Below are 25498 nucleotides of genomic sequence, written 5' to 3'. Positions count from 1 at the left end.
GCGTTTCAATCACACTCGACAGTCTTGTTCCAATGCGGCTAAATGTGTCACTTGTGGCAGGGATGCCCATGAGGGTGACTGTCCACCTCTGTCTCCTCGTTGTGTGAACTGTCAGGGTGACCATGCCGCATCCTCCCGCGACTGTCCCGTCTATAAGGAAGAACGCTGTATCCAAGAAATTCGGGTCAAAGAGAAAGTGTCCACCTCGGCTGCTCGCAAGCTATTGGCTAGTAGGAAGCCCACGCTGCTTCCAGCGGGGAAATACAGTACTGTCCTCGCCACTCCTCGGAGTACCAGGGAGGTGGCAACCCAGACATGCGATCTGACCTTCAGCATCATGGTCGTCCGTTCGGCCAGTGCTAAGATCGCGCGGTCGACGTCTCCTCTTCCTCCCATCACCCCACAGACACCAGCCCCTTCATCAGCTTCTGCTAAGACAAAGACCCAGAAGTCATCGACTGGTACTTCCACCAAACGACCTTCCAAGAAGGCTCATAGGAAGCACAGTTCTCCTTCTCCGCCACGGCGCATTTCTTCTCCTGCGCCACCCAGCGGTTGCCGCCCCAGGCCGTCATCCATTTCGCCTGGCCGCACTGCTGGTAGCCGAACATCTGGCCGTTCACCGGCGGAGGAAGCTCCCCCTCCCGGCCATCTTACCAAGATGGCCGATGAACCTATAGAACCAATGGACGATGACTGTCTGCCTACTGATAGCGGCGGCAATGCTCGCTCGAAGCCAGGCCCTCAGCGGCCTTCGAGGTGACCCCTTCTTTCACCTTCCTTTTCTTCTTACGATGGCACTTATTCACTGGAATATTCGCAGCATTCGCTCCAACCGAGAGGACTTGAAGTTGCTGCTCCGCTTGTACCGTCCGCTCGTCGTAGCCCTCCAGGAAACGAAGCTACGCCCATGCGATCAAATTGCCTTGGCACACTACACCTCTGTGCGTTTTGACCTACCCCCTGTGGTAGGTATCCCGGCTCATGGAGGGGTTATGTTGCTGGTCCGGGATGATATTTACTACGATCCCATCACGTTGCACACCGGCCTGCAGGCAGTTGCCATCCGCATTACTCTCCCCACTTTTACATTTTCCATTTGTACCGTTTACACTCCATCGTCGTCTGCCGTTACCAGGGCAGACATGATGCAACTTATTGCTCAGCTACATGCACCATTTTTGTTAACTGGAGACTTCAATGCCCACCATCCCCTTTGGGGCTCTCCAGCATCCTGTCCGAGGGGCTCCCTGTTAGCAGACCTTTTCGACCAGCTCAATCTTGTCTGCCTCAATACTGGCGCCCCTACTTTTCTTTCGGACACATCTCACACCTATTCCCATTTAGACCTCTCTATATGTACTTCCCAACTTGCACGCCGGTTTGAGTGGTATGCACTTTCTGATACATATTCGAGCGACCACTTCCCGTGTGTTATCCATCTCCTGCAGCATACTCCCTCTCCGTGCTCATCTAGTTGGACCATCTCCAAAGCAGACTGGGGGCTCTTCTCTTCCAGGGCGACCTTTCAGGATCAAACCTTCACAAGCTGCGATTGTCAGGTCGCACACCTCACGGAAGTCATTCTCACTGCTGCTGAATATTCCATCCCTCACCCTACTTCTTCTCCACGTCGCGTACCGGTCCCCTGGTGCACCGCAGCATGTAGAGACGCTTTACGTGCTCGTCGACGTGCTTTACGCACCTTTAAACGCCACCCTACAGTGGCGAATTGTATCAATTATAAACGATTACGTGCACAGTGTCGTCGTATTATTAAAGAAAACAAGAAAGCCAGCTGGGCTGCTTTCACAAGCACCTTCAACAGTTTTACTCCTTCTTCTGTTGTCTGGGGTAGCCTGCGCCGGCTATCTGGCACTAAGGTCCACTCACCAGTTTGTGGCTTGACGGTCGCGAATGACGTCCTTGTGGCCCCTGAGGCTGTCTCCAATGCCTTCGGCCGCTTTTTCGCAGAGGTTTCGAGCTCCGCTCATTACCACCCTGCCTTCCTCTCCCGCAAACAGGCAGAGGAGGCTAGGCCACCTAACTTCCACTCCTCGAATCGTGAAAGTTATAATGCCCCATTCACCATGCGGGATTTCGAAAACGCACTTGGCCGATCACGGTCCTCCGCTCCAGGGCCTGATTCTATTGATATTCAGATGCTGAAGAACCTTTCTCCTGCGGGTAAAGGTTTTCTTCTTCGTACTTACAATCGCATCTGGATTGAGGGACATGTTCCCGCATGTTGGCGCAAGTCTATTGTTGTCCCAATCCCTAAGCCGGGGAAGGACAAGCACTTGCCTTCCAGTTATCGACCCATCTCGCTTACCAGCTGTGTCTGTAAAGTGATGGAGCGAATGGTTAACTCCCGTTTGGTTTGGCTGCTCGAGTCTCGACGCCTACTTACCAATGTACAATGTGGATTTCGTAGGCGCTGGTCTGCTGTTGACCATCTGGTTACTTTGTCGACCTTCATTATGAATAACTTCTTGCGGAAGTGCCCGACCGCGGCTGTGTTCTTTGATTTGGAGAAGGCTTACGACACCTGTTGGAGGGTGGGCATTCTCCGCACCATGCATACATGGGGCCTTTGCGGTCGCCTCCCTCTTTTTATTCATTCCTTTTTAATGGATAGACAGTTCAGGGTGTGTGTGGGTTCTGTCCTGTCAGACACCTTTCGCCAGGAGAATGGGGTGCCACAGGGCTCAGTTTTGAGCATCGCTCTCTTCGCCATAGCGATCAATCCAATAATGGATTGCCTCCCAGCTGATGTATCAGGCTCCCTTTTCGTGGACGATTTTACCATCTATTGCAGTGCGCAGCGTACGTGTTAACTGGAGCGCTGTCTTCAGCGTTCTCTTGACCGTCTTTACTCCTGGAGTGTCGCCAATGGCTTCCGTTTTTCTGCCGAGAAGACGGTCTGTATTAACTTCTGGCGCTACAAAGAGTTTCTCCCACCGTCCTTACGACTCGGTCCCGTTGCTCTCCCATTCGTGGAGACAACAAAATTTTTAGGTCTTACATTTGACAGGAAACTTAGCTGGTCTCCACGTGTCATATTTGGCTGCCCGTTGTACCCGTTCTCTAAATGTCCTCCGTGTTCTCAGTGGTATGTCGTGGGGAGCGGATCGAACCGTCCTACTTCGCCTATATCGGTCGATCGTCTGCTCCAAACTGGATTATGGGAGCTTCGTATACTCCTCTGCACGGCCATCCATCTTACGCCGCCTCAACTCCATACAACATCGGGGTTTACGACTTGCGATCGGAGCGTTTTATACTAGTCCCGTCGAGAGTCTTCATGCTGACGCTGGTGAATTGCCACTCACCTACCGGCGCGATATACTGCTTTGTCGGTATGCCTGTCGGCTACTGGCAATGCCCGACCACCCGTCTTATCGTTCCTTTTTTGATGACTCTTGCAGTGCGCAGCGTACGTGTTAACTGGAGCGCTGTCTTCAGCGTTCTCTTGACCGGGTTGTATGTCTCTGCCCTGCTACCCCCTGGACTTCGCTTTTGTCGCCTCCTTCAACACCTTAATTTTTCACTCCCTGCAACCTTTCGAGTGGGCGAGAGCCACACGCCACCTTGGCTCCAGGCTCAGGTTTGCGTCCACCTTGACCTCTGCTTGCTCCCAAAGGAGGTTACCTCCGGTTCAGTCTACCACTCCCGTTTTGTCGAACTTCGTTCGAAGTTCATTAATATGACCTTCATTTATACAGATGGCTCTAAGACCAATGACGGGGTCGGGTGTTCTTTTATTGTCGGGGCACAAAGTTTCAAATACCGGCTCCATGGCCATTGTTCGGTCTTCACAGCTGAGCTCTTTGCCCTCTACCAGGCTGTTCTTTACATCTGCCGCCACCGACATTCTGCATATGTCGTCTGCTCCGATTCCCTGAGCCCCATCCAGAGCCTCAGTGATCCGTACCCGGTTCACCCTTTCGTGCACCGGATCCAAAGCTCTCTTCAGCAACTGGTGGACGTCGGTTCTCCGGTTAGCTTTATGTGGGTTCCTGGCCATGTCGGTATCTCTGGGAACGAAGCTGCAGATGCCGCGGCCAAGGCTGCGGTCCTTCAGCCTCGGACAGCTTCTTGTTGTGTCCCTTCGTCAGATTATAGCAGGGTCATTTGTCGGCGCATTTTATCGCTGTGGCATGCCGATTGGGCTGCACTTACAGACAACAAGCTTCGGGCCTTGAAACCTCTTCCCGCGGCTTGGACGTCCTCCTCATGCCCTTCTCGGCGGGAGGAGGTAGTTTTGGCCCGGTTACGAATTGGACACTGCCGGTTCAGCCATCGCCATTTGCTGACGGCTGCGCCGGCGCCATTCTGCCCATGTGGGCAATTGCTGACGGTCCACCACATTTTAACGTCCTGTCCGGATTTTAACACACTGCGTCTTGATGTTGGCCTGCCATGTACTCTAGATGCCATTTTAGCAGGTGACCCACGAGCAGCTGCTCGCGTTCTTCATTTTATCAACTTGACAACCCTCTCTAAGGACATTTGATTATGCTGTTTTTTTTAATCCTATGCCTGTCAGTCTGTCTTTTATCGTGTTTTCTGTTTCGTTGCTGTCTTAAACTTGTGACTCGCGGTGCATTCCTGACGTAGTCTGGGCGCTAATGACCGTTGAAGTTGTGCGCCCTAAAACCACATGGACTGTGCAATGCCATACAGACTTTCCAGTACTTCATAGATGACACAAGCAGTGTCTGTATGTGTGGATGGATATGTGCGTGTGTGCGAGTGTATACCTGTCCTTTTTTCCCCCTAAGGTAAGTCTTTCCGCTCCCGGGATTGGAATGACTCCTTACCCTCTCCCTTAAAACCCACTTCCTTTCGTCTTCCCCTCTCCTTCCCTCTTTCCTGATGAGGCAACAGTTTGTTGCGAAAGCTTGAATTTTGTGTGTGTGTTTGTGTTTGTTTGTGTGTCTATCGACCTGCCAGCGCTTTTGTTCGGTAAGTCACCTCATCTTTGTTTTTATATAAAACTATTTACATTGATTAAATATAACTCCGCCTTGGGCTTAGGGGTGTGGGACAGTGGCTGATTGATGAAAAATATTAATACTGTACCAACAAATGTTATTTTAATATTGTTTTATTTCACGGTTACGTTGATACTGTCATTGTCATGAGAAGAAATTCTCATTATTGCTGGTCTTGTATTTGTTGGTATGCTTTTAGGTGGAGTGTGTTGTGGTTAGTTATGTAGTTAAGAGATTTTTGTGGGTGATAGTTCCGTGCTGTCTGGGAGTTAATTGGTGCAGAAAAAAAAATTATTGAGTTCATTGGCTGAGACCTGAAAAGCAGTTTCTGATTTTGCCTTTTCAACATCCATGATATGGAGATTCTTCCACAGGGTCATGGGCATCATATTGTTGTATACAAAGGACTGACTTCAGCATTGCAAATGCATTGTTTTCCCTGTTTCATAACTTTCTATATTCTTTATAATGCTTGGGTTTTGGATTTCACATGAAACGTCTGTGTGCAGCATCCTTATTTTTCATAATTTGTGCAATGCTGTTGTCAGCTGTGGAGCAGCTGATTGTGCATACAGGGGAATGTTTGTCATATAAAGCAGTGAGTTTATTAGCAAGTTCATGGATTTTACATTCAATTGTGGGCTCTGTGATTGTTTGATAACATGAGATGTCTTTACTGAAGTAGCATTGTTATATTCTGTTACATTTTACAGCAAATTCATGCAAGTGAACGTGACTATGAGGTGGCAAGCAGCCTTTTGGGAGTCGGCGTGGATTACGCTCATATATCATCGGCGGCATATACGAGAGTACTGTTTCTCTTAAGCAGAGGAATGGTAAGTATAATATATTTCTTATAAAATAATAAAAGAGGAAAGGCCTTGTAGTAGGAAATACCTCCAGGTTCCTTAGATATCATAACTGTTGTATACTTTGATTAAAATAAATTTGTGATTGACATTTCAGTGAGTCAGCTGCTAACTAATCATATTTCTTTCTCAGGTGCCACATGCTGTGTTGCCTGTTTTATAAGTAAATCTAGGTTCTTGTCATGTGTGGTTGCTACATAACAGGAACATCGCCGTCCTGTCATTACAGCCTGTCAGTCACAAAGTTATTTTATTCAAGCTTTTGATCTTAGCTTATTTCCTGTGCTGGACTAAGACACGTCTGTACTTGTCAGAGCCCCTCCCTAGGTGTAACTTCATTACAGCACCAGGCCTATCGTCACAGCAGTTTACAGTGCCACAAGCTAAGCCAGCCTAATCTTCCTAGGTATCTGGTTGTTTCTGGATGCAGATTCCTCATTGCCTGTGTGTTCGTTTTACCTGAGAATCAATTATCCATCAGTGGCAGCTATGCCTTAAGTAGGACATTAAACACTTTCTTGACTGTTGAGTTCTCTACATGCTCCACTCTACCATACCTCTCCCTTACAACCATCACAGTATTCCTCATTTGGACACGTTATCTACTGTGGATGTTTTTGATTGTCCATCATATTGCAAGTCCAGAATCTCATTTCTCATTATTATTATTATTGTTATTATTATTATTATTTTAAGTAACTAACAATTATTTTACCTCTGAAGACCAAACTTTTGGCAGAACTGTAAAACGATTGAGGGAGTTAGCATGTTTCCTCGTAAACATTGAGATGAGTTCTTACACAGAGTTTTTTTTTTGCTGTCCGAACTTGTGGTGAGCCTTAGCTTTTAAGTCTTGTTGCACAATTAAACACCTTCTGACACAAATTTATATTTCTCTAGATTTTATGCCACTTAAATGTTGATATGCATCATTGCACATCAAGCTCAGTAGTGGCAATCTCATAGTGGCAAGCCTTGAGTTTGATAGTTGGAGTCTCTTGCACTGTGGGTGTGCTGTCCTTCACAGCAGTGAAAGTTGTGGCACACTGATCTTTATGGCTGCAGAAATTCTTGTTAAGTACGATACAAATTTGTGTATGAAATCTATTTCATTCATTACCCACAAAAGCGTTTGTCGGTGCGAATTTGTTGGGTTGTCATGGTTTGTACCAAATTGAACGGTGCGCACAAAAACATGACAAGATTATTTGTCATATTATGTAGAACCAACTAAGACTGCAGTCCATAACTGCCCAAAAAATTATTGATGGACATCACCCTAAATCTTTTGTATTGTTCCAATAATCAGTCTTTTGCCATCTACCTAATCATCAGAATTTACTTTTGAGGTGCAATGATACCTGTAAATCGGACTGCCTAATCTGTGGTCCTCACTCCTATGATCTTGCTAGGTCCAAATGCTCTTCCAAGTCTTCCACGTTTCCTCTACACAAAAGAGTTATCAAATTCCCTCCATGCTAATGATCAAGAGACAACGGTATTGTCAGGAGTGCCCCAGGGAAGTGTGATAGACTTTTGCTGTTTTCTATATACATAAATAATCTGATGCACAGGTTGAGAGACAATCTTTGTCTATTTGCTAATGATGTTGTAGTGTACAGGAATGTGCTGTAATTGAGTGACTGTAGGAAGACGCAGGCTGACTGGGACAGAATTTCTGTTTGGTGTGATGAATGGCACTAAACGTAGAAAAATATAAGTTAATGCAGGTGAGTAGGAAAAGTAAACTACAGCTACAGTATTACTGGTGTGGTGTTTGACACAGTCACATTAACTAAATAGCTAGATGTAACATTGCGAAGCGACACGAGATGGAATGAGCACATGTCAGTAGTAGGGAAAACGAATGGTTGATTTTAGTTTATTGAGAGAATTTTAGGAAAGCATAGCTGTTCTATAAAGGAGACCACATGCAGAACACTAGTTCAACCCTTTCTTGAGTACTGCTCAAGTGGTAGGGATCTTCACCAGGTCAGATTACAGGAAGGCAGCAAAGCAATTCAGAGATGTTTTATTATGAGGGTCACTCCAAAAGAAATGCACACCATTTTTGTAAAAGTACAGTTTTCATTCTGCATGTGTGAAAGTCTTACAGTGTGTAGATACATCCTTCCCGCTTGTTTTCAAACTTAGTTCAACCTGTTCCCGTGAGTGGTGCCGTCACAGCATGTCTTCAAGATAGCTGCTACACTTGACGTTCGTCAGAAGCAATGTGCTGTCATAGAATTCCTGTGCTGTGAAAACGAGACAGTGGGATACATCCACAAGAGGTTGAAAAAGGTGTATGGAGATGCTGCTGTCAATTGCAGTACAGTTAGTCGGTGGGCAAGCAGGTTACGTGATGAAAACGGGCACGGCAATATTGAGAATTGTCCTCGCAGCGGCAGGCCTCGTACTGCACACACTTTAGACAATGTGCAGAGAGTTAACAAATTGGTGACTGCTGACAGACGCATCACAGTGAATGAATTGTCAAGCTAAGTTGGGGTAAGGGAAGGAAGTGTTTGCAAAATACTGAAAGTGTTGGCATTAAAAAAAGGTTTATGCCAGGTGGGTTCCCAGAATGTTGACAGTGGCTCACAGAGAAACAAGAAAAATGGTATGCAGCGGACTTTTGGAACAGTACGAGAATGGTGGAAATGAATTTCTTGGAAGAATTGTGACAGGTGATGAAACATGGCTCCATCATTTTTCACCAGAGACGAAAAGGCTGTCAATGGAGTGGCATCATGCAAATTCAGCCAAGAAAAAAAAATTTAAAACTGCACCATCTGCTGGCAAAGTTATGGCTACGGTGTTTTTCGATTCCGAAGGACTCTTGCTTGTGGACGTAATGCCAAGTGAAACCACCATAAATTCTGATACATATGTGACGACACTGAAGAAATTTCAAGCTCGACTGAGTCGTATTCGACCACATCAGCAAAAGCAGGATGTTTTGCTGTTGCACGACAATGCATGGCCACATGTCAGTCAAAAAACCATGGAAGCGATCACAAAGCTCGGATGGACAACACTGAAACACCCGCCTTACAGTACTGACCTGGCTCCATGTGACTTTCATCTCTTTGTGAAACTGAAAGACACTCGTTGTGGAACAAGGTTTGAAGATGATGACTCCCTTGTGCACGCTGCCAAACAGTGGCTCCAACAGGTTGGTCCAGAATTTTACTGTGCGAGTATACAGGCACTGGTTCCAAGATGGCGTAAGGCAGTTGAGAGGGATGGAAATTTTGTGGAGAAATGAAAATATTGTTCCTAAAAGATGTATCTACCTACTGTAAAACTTTCAAACATGTAGAATAAAATATGGATTTAAAAAAAAAAATAGTGTGCATTTCTTTTGTAGTGACCCTCGTAGATTTGCTACCACTGTGTTCGGTCAACATGTGAGTACTACAGAGATGCTTTGTGAAATCAAATGGGAATCCCTGGAGGAAAGACGACATTCTTTTCATGAAGCATTATTGAGAAAATTTGGAGAACCAGCATTTGCAGCTGACTGCAGAATAATTATACAGTTGCAAATGTACATTTCACACACAAAGGGAAGATAATAGAAATTAGGCCTCGTACAGAGGATATAGGCAAAGTTTTCCCTCACTACATTTGGGAGTGGAACAAGGAAAGGAATGGCTAATAGTGGTACAAGGTATTGTCTGCCATGCACTGTGTGACAGCTTGCAGAATATTATGTAGATGTAGATGCCAGAATGTTCTGAACTTTCAGTGCATAATCTTCTTTATAAATTGTCTGAGTGATATTGGTGCTGGCAATATATATTGAACATAAAATATCAATATATTTTTTATATATTGCATTTTCAGTATGTTCAAAAAGTTATTATTTTTAGAAAAGTTGTTAGCTTTGAAACAGGATTTTTTATTATTTAATTTTATTATATGGGAAATTTGCATTTGTTTATTTACAGAAAAGTTTTTGTCAAAAAATTTGTTTACCATTTATGAAAATATAACATTTTCATTGCTCTTAAAGTAAAGAAAACCTTTATTAAACCCACATGGCAGTTTGTGACTTCTGAGAGTGATAAACGTGGTGCCCTGAGCCATTATAGCGTTTATTCTTACCTCAGTCAAAATACCCCCTCTCCCTTTCATAATTCCCCCTAGGGGAGCACCACTCTTTGGTGAGTATCTACTTGGCTACCATGGGGTCCCAGCCTGTGCAGCATTGCTTCCCCTTCCTGTGCTGCAAACCTATACTTGGACTGTCTCTTACCTCCTCTGACTTTCCATCGAATGGTCCTTCTGGTGCAGACCCTGTTTGGACTTGGTTCACGATTTTGATCCTGATTTCTAGTTTCACTCCTGGCACTGTCTTCACCTTCTATTAATGATTATATGGTCCCTTTTATTGGATTTGACCTGCCAGCCTTTCCAAATTTTACAGAAGTGCATGTCATGCTGGGAAGGTCACCCACTGTGGTGTTTGCTCTGCCCCTGTGCCCTTCCAACCTGGCACCCTATCTTCTTGTTGTTGCAGTACACCCAAAACCTACCGTGCGGTAGCCATCCTGTTGGGGGGGGGCGGGGGTTGGGGGGGGGTCATCAAGAGCCTGTGTGATGGTAGCCGCCTGACCATGCAGGGGGTCACACTGTTGCCTGCAGTGCACATTCTCTATGTATGCCATGGACTATGGGGACTATGTACCCATTATGACTGGGGCACGGGGACTGGCTACGAATTAATGGCCAGATATCCGTTGCATGGCTGGATGGTGCCCGTGGGGAGACCACCCTGCTCCCATTTGAAGTGGGTGGCACCATGGCAGATAGTTCACAAATGATGCAAGTTAAACTCACTCTTGCTGGTGGTCACATGGCCGCAGCAGTCTCTTCAAATGGAAACTCCTTGTAGAGTGCAACAGAGTATGATCCCAACATGTTCTCTTCCCTTGCCACACTGGAGAGGAGCACAGGACTGGACAACAAGGAGCAAAATCCTCCACCCAATACTGGGTCTGTACAAGGACCTGTGGGGGCACCTTTTGGCTACAAAGCCATTATTTTATGTGGAAACCATTGAAAACAAATATGGGGAAGTCGCAGGTGAATAGCGGTTCCCTTCTTGGTAAATCATCATCTCCTCCGCAGTCACACATGCTGCTCTCTTGTAAAAGATTGTGTGAGATTCCAGTGATGTTACTCCCCACAAGTCTTACTATGGTCCAGGGTGTCTTCTTCTGCAATCTGACGATGAGCCGCGGACCAACTTATAACAGCAAGGTGTGCACTTAATCCATCGTGATTTAACATTTTAATGTTCGTATAATAAGTTGCCGTCTCTTTAATCTAAGAATAGATGATCAATGCAGCTAGCCGCTACCTCTGTGTAATGTCTTCTCTGTATAGACGTGTATCTGTTGTCTTTAAGATCCCTTCACCTTCACACACAAGTCTATACAGTAAAGTGAGGCTCTCCCAGTTCTTGGCTGATCCGTGAGAAGACAGGCGAAAAATTAGACTAATGGAGGATTATTAGTATTATCTCTGTTTTCATTCGCTCTCTCTCTTTCTCTCCTTTATCTATGTATAGTTTTTAATATAAGATTTCATTACGTGAGATAGTGATAAAAAGAATCAGCCAAATAGAATCTTTGGTGGAGTCCTTCGTCTTGGTAATCAGCGGCTAGCTTGCTGTAAGAGATCTTTACATTTATTATTACTGTTAAACACTGCAGTCAGTCGGGAGAATCAAGTGTTTGGACAATTTGTTCCTTTTACGAAAGATTGCGAATTCCAGATGTGTACGAAGCCTTTTTGGACGATTTAACGCAGCCTCAGTGATTGCAGGCTCTCTTTGACACAGCTGAAACTTCCCCAATAATTACAGGGCCAACGTGATCAACAAATGATTCAGAAAAAAACTCATTCGTTCATTCACTCCAGAACAAAAAAGTCACAAACCTTATTTATGGAGGAAATCGTGTATTAAATCCACCTCCATTACATGTCCAGATCTCCGGTGATTCCACGCCTTAATTATTTTCCTTTAACAATCTCTTTCTCTTCAAAACTAACCGCTAGCGGCACAAATGTTAATTGGCTCGCTTTAGCGAGAAGAAAGCAGAATATGTATCTCTCAGAAACACGTCAATCCCTCAACTGATACTCCAGAAGCTGTCCTAGTTACCACTCTAACAACCATGGAGAACGCATATATGCATCTCTGTTATTTCAAAGATTAAATGCGCTAGAAAATACTTTGGCGTCGACGAGCTGTTGCCGCATATATTACGAGAAAATCAGATCAGATAACTTTTCCAAAGTGAATGAATGTGGATGGTTTGATTGAAAATGATTAATTGGTGCGTGGTAGAGGGTATTTGCTGTGGGGACATTACAGTGACCAAGGGAGAACAGAGTTGCTTCTGGGGCCTTCATCTTGGATTTCGAAGGTGGTATTTGCCTGAGAAGGTCAGGGTGATGGTCTATCGGTGTGATGTGAAGCCCCATGTTCTACTCCGAAGAGATGCTTCAGGTGTATGAAGATCAGACATATGTCTTCCCGTTGCACAGCTACCCATGTCTACAGGGATTGTGGAGGTCCTCTGCGCACAACTGTTCCTTGTGCCCCTCTCCCCATCTGTGTAAACTGCACCAAGCTCCACTCCCCTACTCACCAGATTGCTCTTCTTTTAAGTATGAGAAGAAAATCCAGAAGTATAAGAGCCTGGGAGAGATCACGTAACAAGAGGCCAGAAAAAAGTATGAACATCTTAATACCAGATAAATGACACACTCTTACGCTACAGCTGCAATGTTGTCACCTACTCTCTTGACAGTGCCTTCCTCTTTCGCACCTCTTACAGTGGGCTTTCAGAACCACTGATACTTCCTCCCCTTTTGGTAGCCAACCAAGCCATACCCTCGTGGACCCCAGAGATCACTGCAGCCATATAGATCATAGGCAGGCTCTCCAGTGCCATAATCAAAACCCTTCACTGGAGCACCTCATTGCCTTTAAACGGCTCTATGCCCATGTCAGCTGCCTCATAAAATGACGAAAGCAAGAATTCTGGGAGTGGTATGTTTCCACCATTGAATCAAGTACCTCTCCACCACAGACATGGGAAAAGATAAGATTAGCCTACAGCTTCCAGTTCCTTGCAGGTGCACCAAATATTTGCTTAGATGGTGCCATTTATACTAATCCAGACACTCTCGCTGAACATTTTGCTGAACATTACACTCGTGCATCTGCGTCTGAGAACTACCATTCCGCTGTTGAGCTCATAAAACAGCAGGTGGAATGAAAACACTTATCTTTTACTACCTGACACTTGGAGCCATATAATGCTCCATTCAGTGAATGGGAACTCTCCAGTACCCTAGCACCTTGCCCTCATACGACCCCAGGACCAGACTGCATCCACAACCAAATGCTGAAACCTCTGTCAGTGGACTGTCAGTGTCACATACGTGCCCTCTTTAATTGGATATGGAATGAATGTGAGCCCCCGTTTCAGTGGCAAGAAAGTGCAATAGTTCCAGTACTTCAACCATGTAAGAACCCCGTAGAGATGGACAGTTATTGCCCAATCAGCCCTACCAACGTTCTCTATAGGCTGCTCATACGCATGTTGGGCATGTGCCTGTGTTGTCTGCTTATATCTCAGGGCCTTTTGGCTGCATCTCAGGGTGGTTTTCCCAAAGGCTGCTCATTGTTGATAATTTGATTCACCTGGAGTCCACCATCCAGACGGCCTTTGCACGTTGTCAGCACCTCGTTGACATGACAGGACGTGGCATCACCATATCCTTACTACATTATGTGAGTTGGGCTCTGGGATGCACTACCGATTTTTGTCATGAACTTCCTGTCACACTGTACATTCTGGGGTCAAATGGGTGCTTCACTGAGCACCCGCTCCCCCCGTATCCAAGAGAACACGGGGGCTCTCTCAGGGCTCTGTACTGAGTGTCCCCCTCTTTCTGGTGGCCATCGAAGGTCTAGCAGCTGCTGTGGCTTCCCCACCTTTGCCAACGTAAGTGAAAGTGCTGATGACACCACAGTACACTTCACTGCCTCGGTAACATTAACTGGGGTGCAGCTCACTCTACCCATTTGTGGCTCTACAAAGCCCTGATTCAACCCGTCTTGATTATGGGAGTCTTGCATATGGTTCAGCATCACCCTCAGCATTGTGGTTGCTGGGTCCCATTCATCATTGTGGGTTCCAATTTGCAACAACAGCCTTCTGAACTAGTTTTGTAAGCAGCCTTCTAGTCGAGGCTGGAGTCCCTCCATTACTTATCAGGTGCCAACAACAACAGCTGCTGAATTATTCTGGACACTGAACATTCTAACTACTGTATCCTTTTCCCTGGAAGGGAGCTCCACCTCCCACAACAGCAACCCAGAACTAAGTTTAAATTGCTGATGCCCCTGCTCCCATGCCCCCACGCCCATGCCCCCACGAAAGTTATCAGAACTAGACGAAATGGTTGTTTAATAGGTGAAAGGAACTGTTTGTGGACTAGAAACGGTCCAATGGCCAGCTTCACACATCCGTCCACATCAAACCCACCAACAAGCAACAGTACCTCCATTATGACAGCTGCCACCTATTCCACATCAAACGGTCCCTTCCCTACAGCCTAGGTCTTCGTGGCAAACAAATCTGCTCCAGTCCGGAATCCCTGAACCATTACACCAACAACCTGACAACAGCTTTCGCATCCCGCAACTATCCTCCCGACCTGGTACAGAAGCAAATAACCAGAGCCACTTCCTCATCCTCTCAAACCCAGAACCTCCCACAGAAGAAACACAGAAGTGCCCCACTTGTGACAGGATACTTTCCAGGACTGGATCAGACTCTGAATTTGGCTCTCCAGCAGGGATACGACTTCCTCAAATCCTGCCCTGAAATGAGATCCATCCTTCATGAAATCCTCCCCACTCCACCAAGAGTGTCTTTCCGCCGTCCACCTAACCTTCGTAACCTCTTAGTTCATCCCTATGAAATCCCCAAACCACCTTCCCTACCCTCTGGCTCCTACCCTTGTAACCGCCCCCGGTATAAAACCTGTCCCATGCATCCTCCCACCACCACCTACTCCAGTCCTGTAACCCGGAAGGTGTACACAATCAAAGGCAGAGCCACGTGTGAAAGCACCCACGTGATTTACCAACTGACCTGCCTACACTGTGACGCATTCTATGTGGGAATGACCAGCAACAAACTGTCCATTCGCATGAATGGACACAGGCAGACAGTGTTTGTTGGTAATGAGGATCACCCTGTGGCTAAACGTGCCTTGGTGCACGGCCAGCACATCTTGGCACAGTGTTACTCCGTCCGGGTTATCTGGATACTTCCCACTAACACCAACCTATCCGAACTCCGGAGATGGGAACTTGCTCTTCAATATATCCTCTCTTCCCGTTATCCACCAGGCCTCAATCTCCGCTAATTTCAATTTGCCGCCACTCATACCTCACCTGTCATTCAACAACATCTTTGCCTCTGCACTTCCGCCTTGTCTGACATCTCTGCCCAAACTCTTTGCCTTTACAAATGTCTGCTTGTGTCTGTGTATGTGCGGATGGATATGTGTGTGTGTGCGAGTGTATACACGTCCTTTTTCCCCCTAAGGTAAGTCTTTCCGCTCCCGGGATTGGAATGACTCCTGACCCTCTCCCTTAAAACCCACATCCTTTCGTCTTTCCCTCTCCTTCCCTCTTTCCTGATGAGGCAACAGTTTGTTGCGAAAGCTTGAATTTGTGTGTATGTTTGTGTTTGTTTGTGTGTCTGTCGACCTGCCAGCACTTTCATTTGGTAAGTCACATCATCTTGTTGCCGCATCCAGTAGTGATAGAACGTGATAATTTCTTGTGCAACAGCAGGTGGGAAGAATCAGACATCATTAGGTTATCCCCCGCCACACCTATTTCATTAAGACCACCTTAAACATTTCATTAACTCGAACGGCGACAGCCGGTCGCTGCCTCGGCAATAAAGCTTCACGCCTCCCAGGTGCAGGTGCATCGAGTTTACAACAGTGGTGTTAGCCACAATTTGTGTCAGTCTTAACGAGTGGGTGTTTTGGCTGACAAGTAACTGTCTGTCATATTTCCGAGCAGGGTTGAATTTTTTAGTTCCTATGTGTAAACTGATTGAGCCTGGCGCTGAAGGTAAAACGACTGCTTGTTTTTACACATCAGCGTTCCTCTAGCTCCCTACTATTGATTTAATACAGGTGTATTACCAAAGTGGTATTTTTAAATTTGCAGAAATGCCACGTCGTCGTGGATGTCGATATAAGCCGGACAACTTCTGCTACATCTGTGGGAAGTTCACTTTTGCCAGAAATAGGAAGAAAATTTCTTCAGTCATAAAGAAAGCATACAAACATTACTTTGGAGTAGAGGTAGGAGACCAAGATAAAGAATGGGCACCACATTTCTGTTGTGATACATGTTACTGCAAACTAATTCAGTGGTGGAAAGGTAAAGAGAATGTGGCGTTGTTTGCTGTTCCCATGGTGTGGAGGGAGCCTAAGGACCATGTTACTGATTGTTATTTCTGTCTAACAGAAATTCAGGGTTTTACAAACAAAAAGTCGAAGAGGCACATTGTTTACCCAGATCTGCTTTCAGCGAGAATGCCAGTGCATCATTCCGACAACCTACAAGTACCTTCAAGAGCACCAGGTCAAATTACGAGTGACAGTGAAATAAGTAGTTCTGAAGAAATCACAGATGATGATTCTTTAAATCACTGCACAAGTGAGTCATCGCCACATTTGTTAACACAGGCAGATTTAAATGATTTAATATGTGATCTAGGACTAAGTAAACAAAAGGCGCAGCTGCTTGATTCAAGATTACAAGAGTATAATATATTGCACCAAAGTGCTAAAATCAGTGCGTTCAGGCACGGAGAATATGCCTTTATTTCTTATTTTTCAACTGACGAAGCACTGACATTTTGCAATGACATTGCTGGCCTGATGAAAGTGCTGAACTTCACTTATATTTCACAGAAGTGGAGATTTTTTACAGATGCATCGAAAACAAGTCTGAAGGGTGTTTTGCTCCATAACAGAAATAAAATACCCTCTGTTCCAGTAGTTTGACAAAAGAGAATTACGAATTCGTACAAAGGATTCATTAAAATACAATGAACAAAAATGGAAAATATGTGCAGATTTCAAGGTAATTGCTATGGTACTGGGAATGCAACAAGGCTACACAAAGTATGCCTGTTTTCTTTGCGAGTGGGATAGTCGAGGCCGAAATTCTCACTACGTGAAGAAGAAATGGCCTAGGCGAAGATGGAAAGTTGGCGAAAAGAATGTACAACGTGAAAGTCTGGTAGCTCCTGAATATATACTACTTCCACCGTTTCACATCAAACTGGGTCTGATGAAACAATTCGTGAAGGCCCTGGATCCAACAGGCTGTGGGTTTGCATATCTAGCTACCAAATTCCCCCGTCTTTCAGCTGCAAAAATAAAGGATGGTTATTTGTGGGCCCACAAATCAGGGAGCTGCAGAAAGATGCAAATTTTGAAGCATGTTTAACTGATAAAGAAAAAACTGCATGCGACTGTTTCAAGATGGTGCCGGAAAACTTCCTCTGAAGAAGAAGAGCTACTAACTACAAAGCAATGGTGCAGCATATCAGGATTTGGGGTGCAATATGTCTTTGAAGGTACATATGATGGACTCTCATCTGGACTACTTCACAGAGAGTTGTAGTGACCTATCGAATGAACATGGGGAAAGATTCCATAAAGACATTTCTACCACAGAAAGGCGCTATGAAGGGAAGTGGGTACCTTCTATGTTAGCAGATTATTGCTGGAATATCATTCGAGAGAAGAAAGATTCACAATACAAGAGAAAAAAGTGATGTGCATTACAAGGCAGTGGCTCATTGTTTGTCAATTTTCTGTAATTTCTCATGTCAAATAAATGCTTCAAAGTGTGTACACAAAGGTTACTGTGTTATATGTTAGATCCCACCCTCCATTAATGTGATGAACTTATAATATCATAAAGATGTGCATTTGTTTGTCGATTTTCACCTCACGTTTGCTGCACTATATCAGAAACTGAAAAGAGAAATAAAGTTGCGATTACTCATAAACTATCCCTGACAGAAAAAAACCAAAAACAGTTTTCAACTCAGCACTCAAAATACAACTAGGATCACAATATTTTTTATCAGAAATAGAAAAAAAGATTTTTTTTGTAGAACAGTGTAATCGGAGTTCGTCTATACTTTGTTGACTTTTATATCTATTTCAGGACTTCAGATGTGGATACTACATAACACTAAATAAGGAGAGCTATAAGTTAGCCTAATTTTTGTCTCACCTATGGCATCCAATACACTACTTCCAAACAATGCCTAATCATTTCTGCCGTGACCAAACTGTCCATTCACAGCCATATCTTTGAGTTATCTAAGGTAATAGAAACACATTATTATTTAGGACTAGTTCTCATTGTAAACTAACATTGCTACTTCATGTATGTCAGATGAAACAATGTACCAGCCAAAACTTAAAACTCTACACTGCATCAGCAATATGGGGGGGGGGGGGGCATCGATTATTGCATCCTTTTGTGACTTTATAGGGCTCTCATCCTACTGTGCTTGGACTGTGGATTGGCAGCCCCTTTCGTGGTACATCTTTTCAACCCAGTTTATCACTGTGAGGTCAGACTTTTGCTCTTTGAATGAGATCCACAGATAATTTCCCTGCATAAGTGAAGCTACTTCTTGTAGATGTACGTGTAGAAAAGAAACTCTGAAGTTAGTGGTACCCACAATTTTAAGTCATGACGCCCGAGCAGTGAACCTAGGTTTGCATTTTATCTGACATGCATGGTTTATGTAATCTTACTTAAAACTGGCAATATAATCTTGCTGGTCTTCAGCAGAAATGACTGATTGCCTCCCACCACAGCCCTGGAGAGCCCCTGGCTGCTTGATTGACCTATCATCCTGAATTTTAAATTCATTTACACTTCTGTATTCCATATTCCTTATTACCTCAATCCAAGGGTGTAACCTCACTGCCTTCTACAATTTACCACACTATGCGTGAATTCGAAAGTAAAATTCTATGTACCGACTTGACAAAAAATCCTAGGAAGTTCTGGTATTACGTTAAATCGGTAAGTGGCTCGAAACAGCATATCCAGACACTCCGGTATGATGATGGCATTGAAACAGAGGATGACACGCGTAAAGCTGAAATACTAAACACCTTTTTCCAAAGCTGTTTCACAGAGGAAGACCGCACTGCAGTTCCTTCTCTAAATCCTCGTACAAATGAAAAAATGGCTGACATCGAAATGAGTGTCCAAGGAATAGAAAAGCAATTGAAATCACTCAACAGAGGAAAGTCCACTGGACCTGACGGGATGCCAATTTGATTCTACACAGAGTACGCGAAAGAAGTTGCCCCCCCTTCTAACAGCTGTGTACCACAAGTCTCTAGAGGAACGGAAGATGTCAAATGATTGGAAAAGAGCACAGGTGGTCCCAGTCTTCAAGAAGGGCCGTCGAGCAGATGTGCAAAATTATAGACCTATACCTCTGACGTTGATCTGTTGTAGAATTTTAGAACACGTTTTTTGCTCGCGTATCATCTCGTTTCTGGAAACCCAGAATCTACTCTGTAGGAATCAACATGGATTCTGGAAACAGCGATCGTGTGAGACCCAACTCGCTTTATTTGTTCATGAGACCCAGAAAATATTAGATACAGGCTCCCAGGTAGATGCCATTTTCCTTGACTTCTGGAAGGCGTTCGATACAGTTCCGCACTGTCGCCTGATAAACAAAGCAAGAGCCTACGGAATATCAGACCAGCTGTGTGGCCGGATTGAAGAGTTTTTAGCAAACAGAACACAGCATGTTGTTCTCAATGGAGAGACGTCTACAGACGTTAAAGTAACCTCTGGCGTGCCACAGGGGAGTGTTAGGGGACCATTGCTTTTCACAGTATATATAAATGACGTAGTAGATATTGTCGGAAGTTCCATGCGACTTTTCGCGGACGGTGCTGTAGTATACAGAGAAGTTGCAGTATTAGAAAATTGCAGCGAAATGCAGGAAGATCTGTAGCGGATAGGCACTTGGTGCAGGGAATGGTAACTGACTCTTAACATAGACAAATGTAATGTATTGCGAATACATAGAAAGAAGGATCCTTTATTGTATGATTATATGATAGTGGAACAAACACTGGTAGTAGTTACTTCTGTAAAATATCTGGGAGTGTGCGTGCGGAACGATTTGAAGTGGAATGATCATATAAAATTAATTGTTGGTAAGGCGGGTACCAGGTTGAGATTCATTGGGAGAGTCCTTAGAAAATGTAGTCCATCAACAAAGGAGGTGGCTTACAAAACACTTGTTCGACCTATACTTGAGTATTGCTCATCAGTGTGGGATCCATACCAGGTCGGGTTGACGGAGGAGATAGAGAAGATCCAAAGAAGAGCGGCGCATTTCGTCACAGGGTTATTTGGTAAGCGTGATAGCGTTACGGAGATGTTTAGCAAACTCAAGTGGCAGACTCTGCAAGAGAGGCACTCTGCATTGCGGTGTATCTTGCTGTCCAGGTTTTGAGAGGGTGCGTTTCTGGATGAGGTATCGAATATATTGCTTCCCCCTACTTATACCTCCCGAGGGGATCACGAATGTAAAATTAGAGAGATTCGAGCACACACGGAGGCTTTCCGGCAGTCGTTCTTCCCGCGAACCATATGCGACTGGAACAGGAAAGGGAGGTAATGACAGTGGCACGTAAAGTGCCCCCCTCCACACACCATTGGGTGGCTTGCGGAGTATAAATGTAGATGTAGATGTACGAGACTTTACTCTTCTTTTATAGCTAATGTTGTTTTTTCCTTCTTTTACTTTTGTTTGATCCCACGTGAACATATTAACACTCGATTTTTGTTGCCCATCACATTCCTTATAGAACCATTTTATTGATTTGATAGTCCTAGGATGAAAGGAGCAATGAACCAGCCATCCACTTCAATTACTCCTTCATTAACCCAAAAACATGAAACCTTAAACTATTTGGTTTTTGTTACTTTGACAAACTTAAAATCCCAAGTATATTTGGGCAACTTAAGAACACACCTGCGAAAACATGAAACATCTCTTACACCCGTTTTAGCATTGATAGTTAAGTGTGTGAACACGAGAGATTATCTGGTCCTACATTTGTAACCTGGCTGTTGTGTTGTCTTTACTCTGTGCAGCTTTGGATACTGGACAACAAAACTGTTTAGGCAATGCCTTCAAAAAAGGATAGCTAGACCAATCCTGAGTTTGACATCGAATTTAGCAGCTGAAAGTGAAGAAGAATGTGATGTTATTGCATTAGAGACTGAAAGTGATGACAGTTAGTTAGACAAGTAACGTGTACTTGTCAGTGGTACGACATAAATACATCCACCGTGTTCCAGCAAGCTCCTCCAAGATTTATGTTCACAGGAAACCATTACAAAATACATTGTTCAACTTCAGAGCTGCACGGAAACCAAAAAATGACTTAATGACTTCAGGTTTCAGGATATATTAGTCAAAATCCAGTGCATGACTATACTCGGGTTTTTACTGTTGGTAATTTCAAAATTTTGTAACTCATTGTTTTGAGCTTTAAAAGCTCTCTGTGTCTGCATGTAATGTCATTCATTATAGGAGGTTTTTGATTAATAAAAATATTATTTTTTGGAATGTAATGTGGTGAAAAATCAGTATGTTAGAGAGAAAATAATTCTCCTAAAAACAGCATTTGGAATTCAGTAACATATACACTTTTATAGCACTTCTTAGTATCTCAGTTCAATGATGGCTTATTGTAATTGTGGTCAGTTGTGTTCATTGCAAGTGACTGGTGTGAATATATTTCTGAGTGATCTGTTACTTTGCCCATTTATACTCTTCATCTGTTACGTTTTTGTTGATTGGAGGAAACAATTTGTTGGCTCTTCATTTCTTTAACACTTCCCAGCTCAGTGGCAATTAGTATAGGCAGAGAATTGATCCTACAAACAAGGCAGTGTTTGAAAAAAATGAAAAACATTCATCAAGCATCCTCTTACCCTGTTCTGGTTTTCATAGTTTTGTGATCGCAAATTCCTTTCACTTTTTGCTCTTGTCACAATCAATCATTGGCGTTTGAGTGTTTTATGAGTTTAACATTATCTATAATTTTCTTTAGTAAATATCATACCAAACATACCTTAAATTTCATACAGTCATCGAACAGAATATGTGAGATCAATGATTACATGCATCGAATATCCAGTAAAGCGGAGCTGCTGTGTCGCAGGTTGGCACAACAAAAAGACTGTCACAAATAAGCTTTCAGCCAGTAAGACCTTCATCAAAAATAGATGACAGACACACATCTGCATGTGCATGCATGCACCCCCCCCCCCCCTCCACACACACACACACACACACACACACACACACACACACACACACACACACACACACACACACAGACTGCAGTCCCTGGTAACTGTGCGTGCCTTTAGTTGCAAGAGACTGCAGTCGTATTTGTGAGTTGCATTTGCACATGTGTGCGTTCGTGTGTGTGTGTGTGTGTGTGTGTGTGTGTGTGTGTGTGTGTGTGTGTTTGCGTGTGGGGTCTATTTTTGACGAAGGCCTTACTGGCCAATACCTTATTTGTGACAGTCTTTTTGTTGTGCCTAACTGCGACTCTGCATCTCCCCTATATGGTGAACAGCAACTTTCCTTTTCGTAATATTGTTACATTCCATTCTGGATTTTCTGTTCTTTGACAGTACCCAGTAAAATTGCTTTGAAAATGAAACCATGAAACCTTAGTATATCCGGTAAATATAACAATATTTTGTCACCATACTGACAATGTAGTATTGAGGTATAAATATATTATTTGTACAAAAATCAATATTTCCAACATATTAATTTATTGTCGTAATCTCTACTCCAGCCAATGTTCTCTTACACCTAACTCTCTTCAGACTGGCAACAAAATCCAAATCTACATCTACTTCTACATCAATACTCTGCAAACCACTGTTAGCTGCTTGGCAGGGGCTACGTCCCATTGTACCAGTTACTAGGGTTTCATCCTGTTTCATTCACACATGTAGCTTGGGAAGAATCATTATTTGAATGCCTTTGTGCTTGCAGTGATTATTCTAAACTTATTCTCATGATACCTATGGGAGCGATACCTCTGGGATTGTAGTATATTCTTAGAATTATCATTTGAAGCAGATTCTTGGAACTTCAGACTTTCTCGGGATAGTTTGTGTATCTAAAAGAGTCTTCCTTTTAGTTCCTTCAGTATCTCTGTGACACTCTGCCATGGATCAAAGAAACCTGTGACTATTCATGCTGCCCTTCTCTGTATACCGTATTTACTCGAATCTAAGCCACATCTGAAAAATGAGACTCGAAATCAAGGGAAAAAAAATTTTTCCCGAATCTTAGCCGCACCAGAAATTTGAGACTCAAAATTCAAGGGGAGAGAAAAGTTTTATGCTGCACCTCCAAATCGAAACAAAGTTGGCCCATTGTAATATGAGACACAATTTAGGTCGAATGAATGACGATACAGCTACAGTAGTTTGGTTTGAGTCGTAAGCTTAGCAGTTAAGCTTTACCAGGTAGCCATTGCTATGCGTCAGGTGCTCCGTCCGTATTTATACGGGTACTCTTTCTTTATCACGTGCTTAATCTAGTTTTAATTGATTGCTTATTTTTCTTTGATCTGTTAAGTGCCGTTCTCTTTGTTATAGGTGTTTACGTCACTCTAAGCTGAAAATGCATTACTGTTGTGTGTCATGCATTGTTTGTCGCATTCTGATGATGAGTGTTCACGACCTGTCGCCGCTCGCGGCATGGCTTGCTTTTGTGCGCGCTACCGCCGCTTAGAATAAAAAAGGAGAGGAATGGTCTCATTAGCGAAACAATGGCAAGAGACTGCTATTTGTTGTTACTTACACTGCTGCTTTCTTTGATAATGATCAATAAGAACCAAATAATAGACTGCGTATGATAGAAGATGTTCTGAATGAGAGTTTAGCGAAAATTTTTCTCCGTTTGAAAATCTTTGCAGACGCCTCTTAAGTACATTACATTCTGCACAGAAATTAGTCATCTTAGATTTAAAAATCTAGTCAGTTGCCGTGCTTCATTTCTGACTGTATCACTATTAGGCATAAGAATAATACGAATATAAACATGACATGATATGTATATTCTTCCGTGTTTACTGTTGTCTCACTCTAGTTTTGTAGTGTATTAGGCAGACAGGATCTAAATGAGATAGCAGCAAACACGAAAGAATACATGGCAAAATGTTTATATTCGTATTATTCTTATGGTGAAGAGAATACTGCATGTGAGTCACAATTCATAAAAGTTGCTATTAAGAACCATCTCTTCTCACAGGTAGGAATAAATTCAGAATGTAGAGTTGGCCATATTGACAAACAGTATTGACAGTCGGATTTTCGTAGTACGTTGAAATGCTGCTACATTCGAAGATGAACAATACAGAATTTGTATTTACTTCGAAACTTCGTGGCAGATTAAAACTGTGTGCCGGACCGAGACTCAAACTCGGGACCTTTGCCTTTCGCAGGGAAGCGCTCTACCAACTGAGCTACCCAAGCACGACTCACGCCCCGTCCTCACAGCTGTACTTCTGCCAGTACCTTGCCTCCTACCTTCCAAACTTTACAGAAGCTCTCCTGTATTTATTAACATTTAGAGCAAGTTAGCAATCTCTGCACCACTTTGAAATCTTATCAAGAGGTAGCAATATTTATGCAGCTTCTTTCAGATAGTACTTCATTATAGATAACTGCACCATCTGCAAAAAGTGTGACTGTACTATTAATATTGTCTGTTAGATCATTAATATACAATATGAACAGCAAAGGCCCCAACACATTTTCCTGAGGCACACCCAAAGTTAGTTCTACATCTTGACGGTGACTCTCCATCCAAGATAAAATGCTGTGTCCTCCCTATCAAAAAGTGCTCAGTCCAGTCATAAGTTTCACTCTATACCTCATATGATCGTACTTTCGACAACGAGCATAGTTGTGGTACTGAGTCAAATGCTTTTATACAGCTATGCTATTATATAGTAATCTCTGTTTCTTTAGAAGTTCATTTACAGTGACTGTATACCATGGAGGTTCCCTCCCATTGTGAACTGTTCTACCGGGTACATATCTGTCCAGTGCTTGGTCATCTATTCTTTCAGACTTGAGCCATAATTCCTCTACATGCTCCTGCCCTGTGCTGAAAGTTTCATGTTCCTTATTGAAATATGACACTATTGATTTTTTACCTTCTTTACTGAACATATAAATCTTTCTGCTTGTTGTAGCTGTCTATTGTACTTTGGTAATCATTGTTGCACCATGGTCACTGATACAAAGACATCATGTTTATTTGTTGCAGTTAGACCAAATATATTTCCATCATAAGTGGGGTTCCTAACTGTCTGTTCTAGGCAGTTTTCAGAGAAGGTATTTATTAAAGTTTCACATGATGTCTTCTCATGTCCTCCGCTAACAAAACTAATTTT

At 43.6% G+C, this 25498-nt stretch overlaps 1 protein-coding gene across 1 annotated transcript in view; it reads left to right on the top strand.

Moving 5' to 3' along the window:
• LOC124616030 (MAU2 chromatid cohesion factor homolog) overlaps positions 1–25498 on the top strand; it is a 184144-nt gene that overhangs the window by 20053 nt on the left and 138593 nt on the right. Inside the window, exon 3 of the mRNA XM_047144248.1 lies at positions 5711–5833. Coding sequence (XP_047000204.1) covers positions 5711–5833 — 123 coding nt within the window. The remainder of the gene's footprint in view (positions 1–5710; positions 5834–25498) is intronic.

Source organism: Schistocerca americana, chromosome 5 (genome assembly GCF_021461395.2).
Source record: "Schistocerca americana isolate TAMUIC-IGC-003095 chromosome 5, iqSchAmer2.1, whole genome shotgun sequence".
NCBI lineage: Eukaryota > Metazoa > Arthropoda > Insecta > Orthoptera > Acrididae > Schistocerca > Schistocerca americana.
This window is presented reverse-complemented; position numbering and strand designations above follow the sequence as displayed.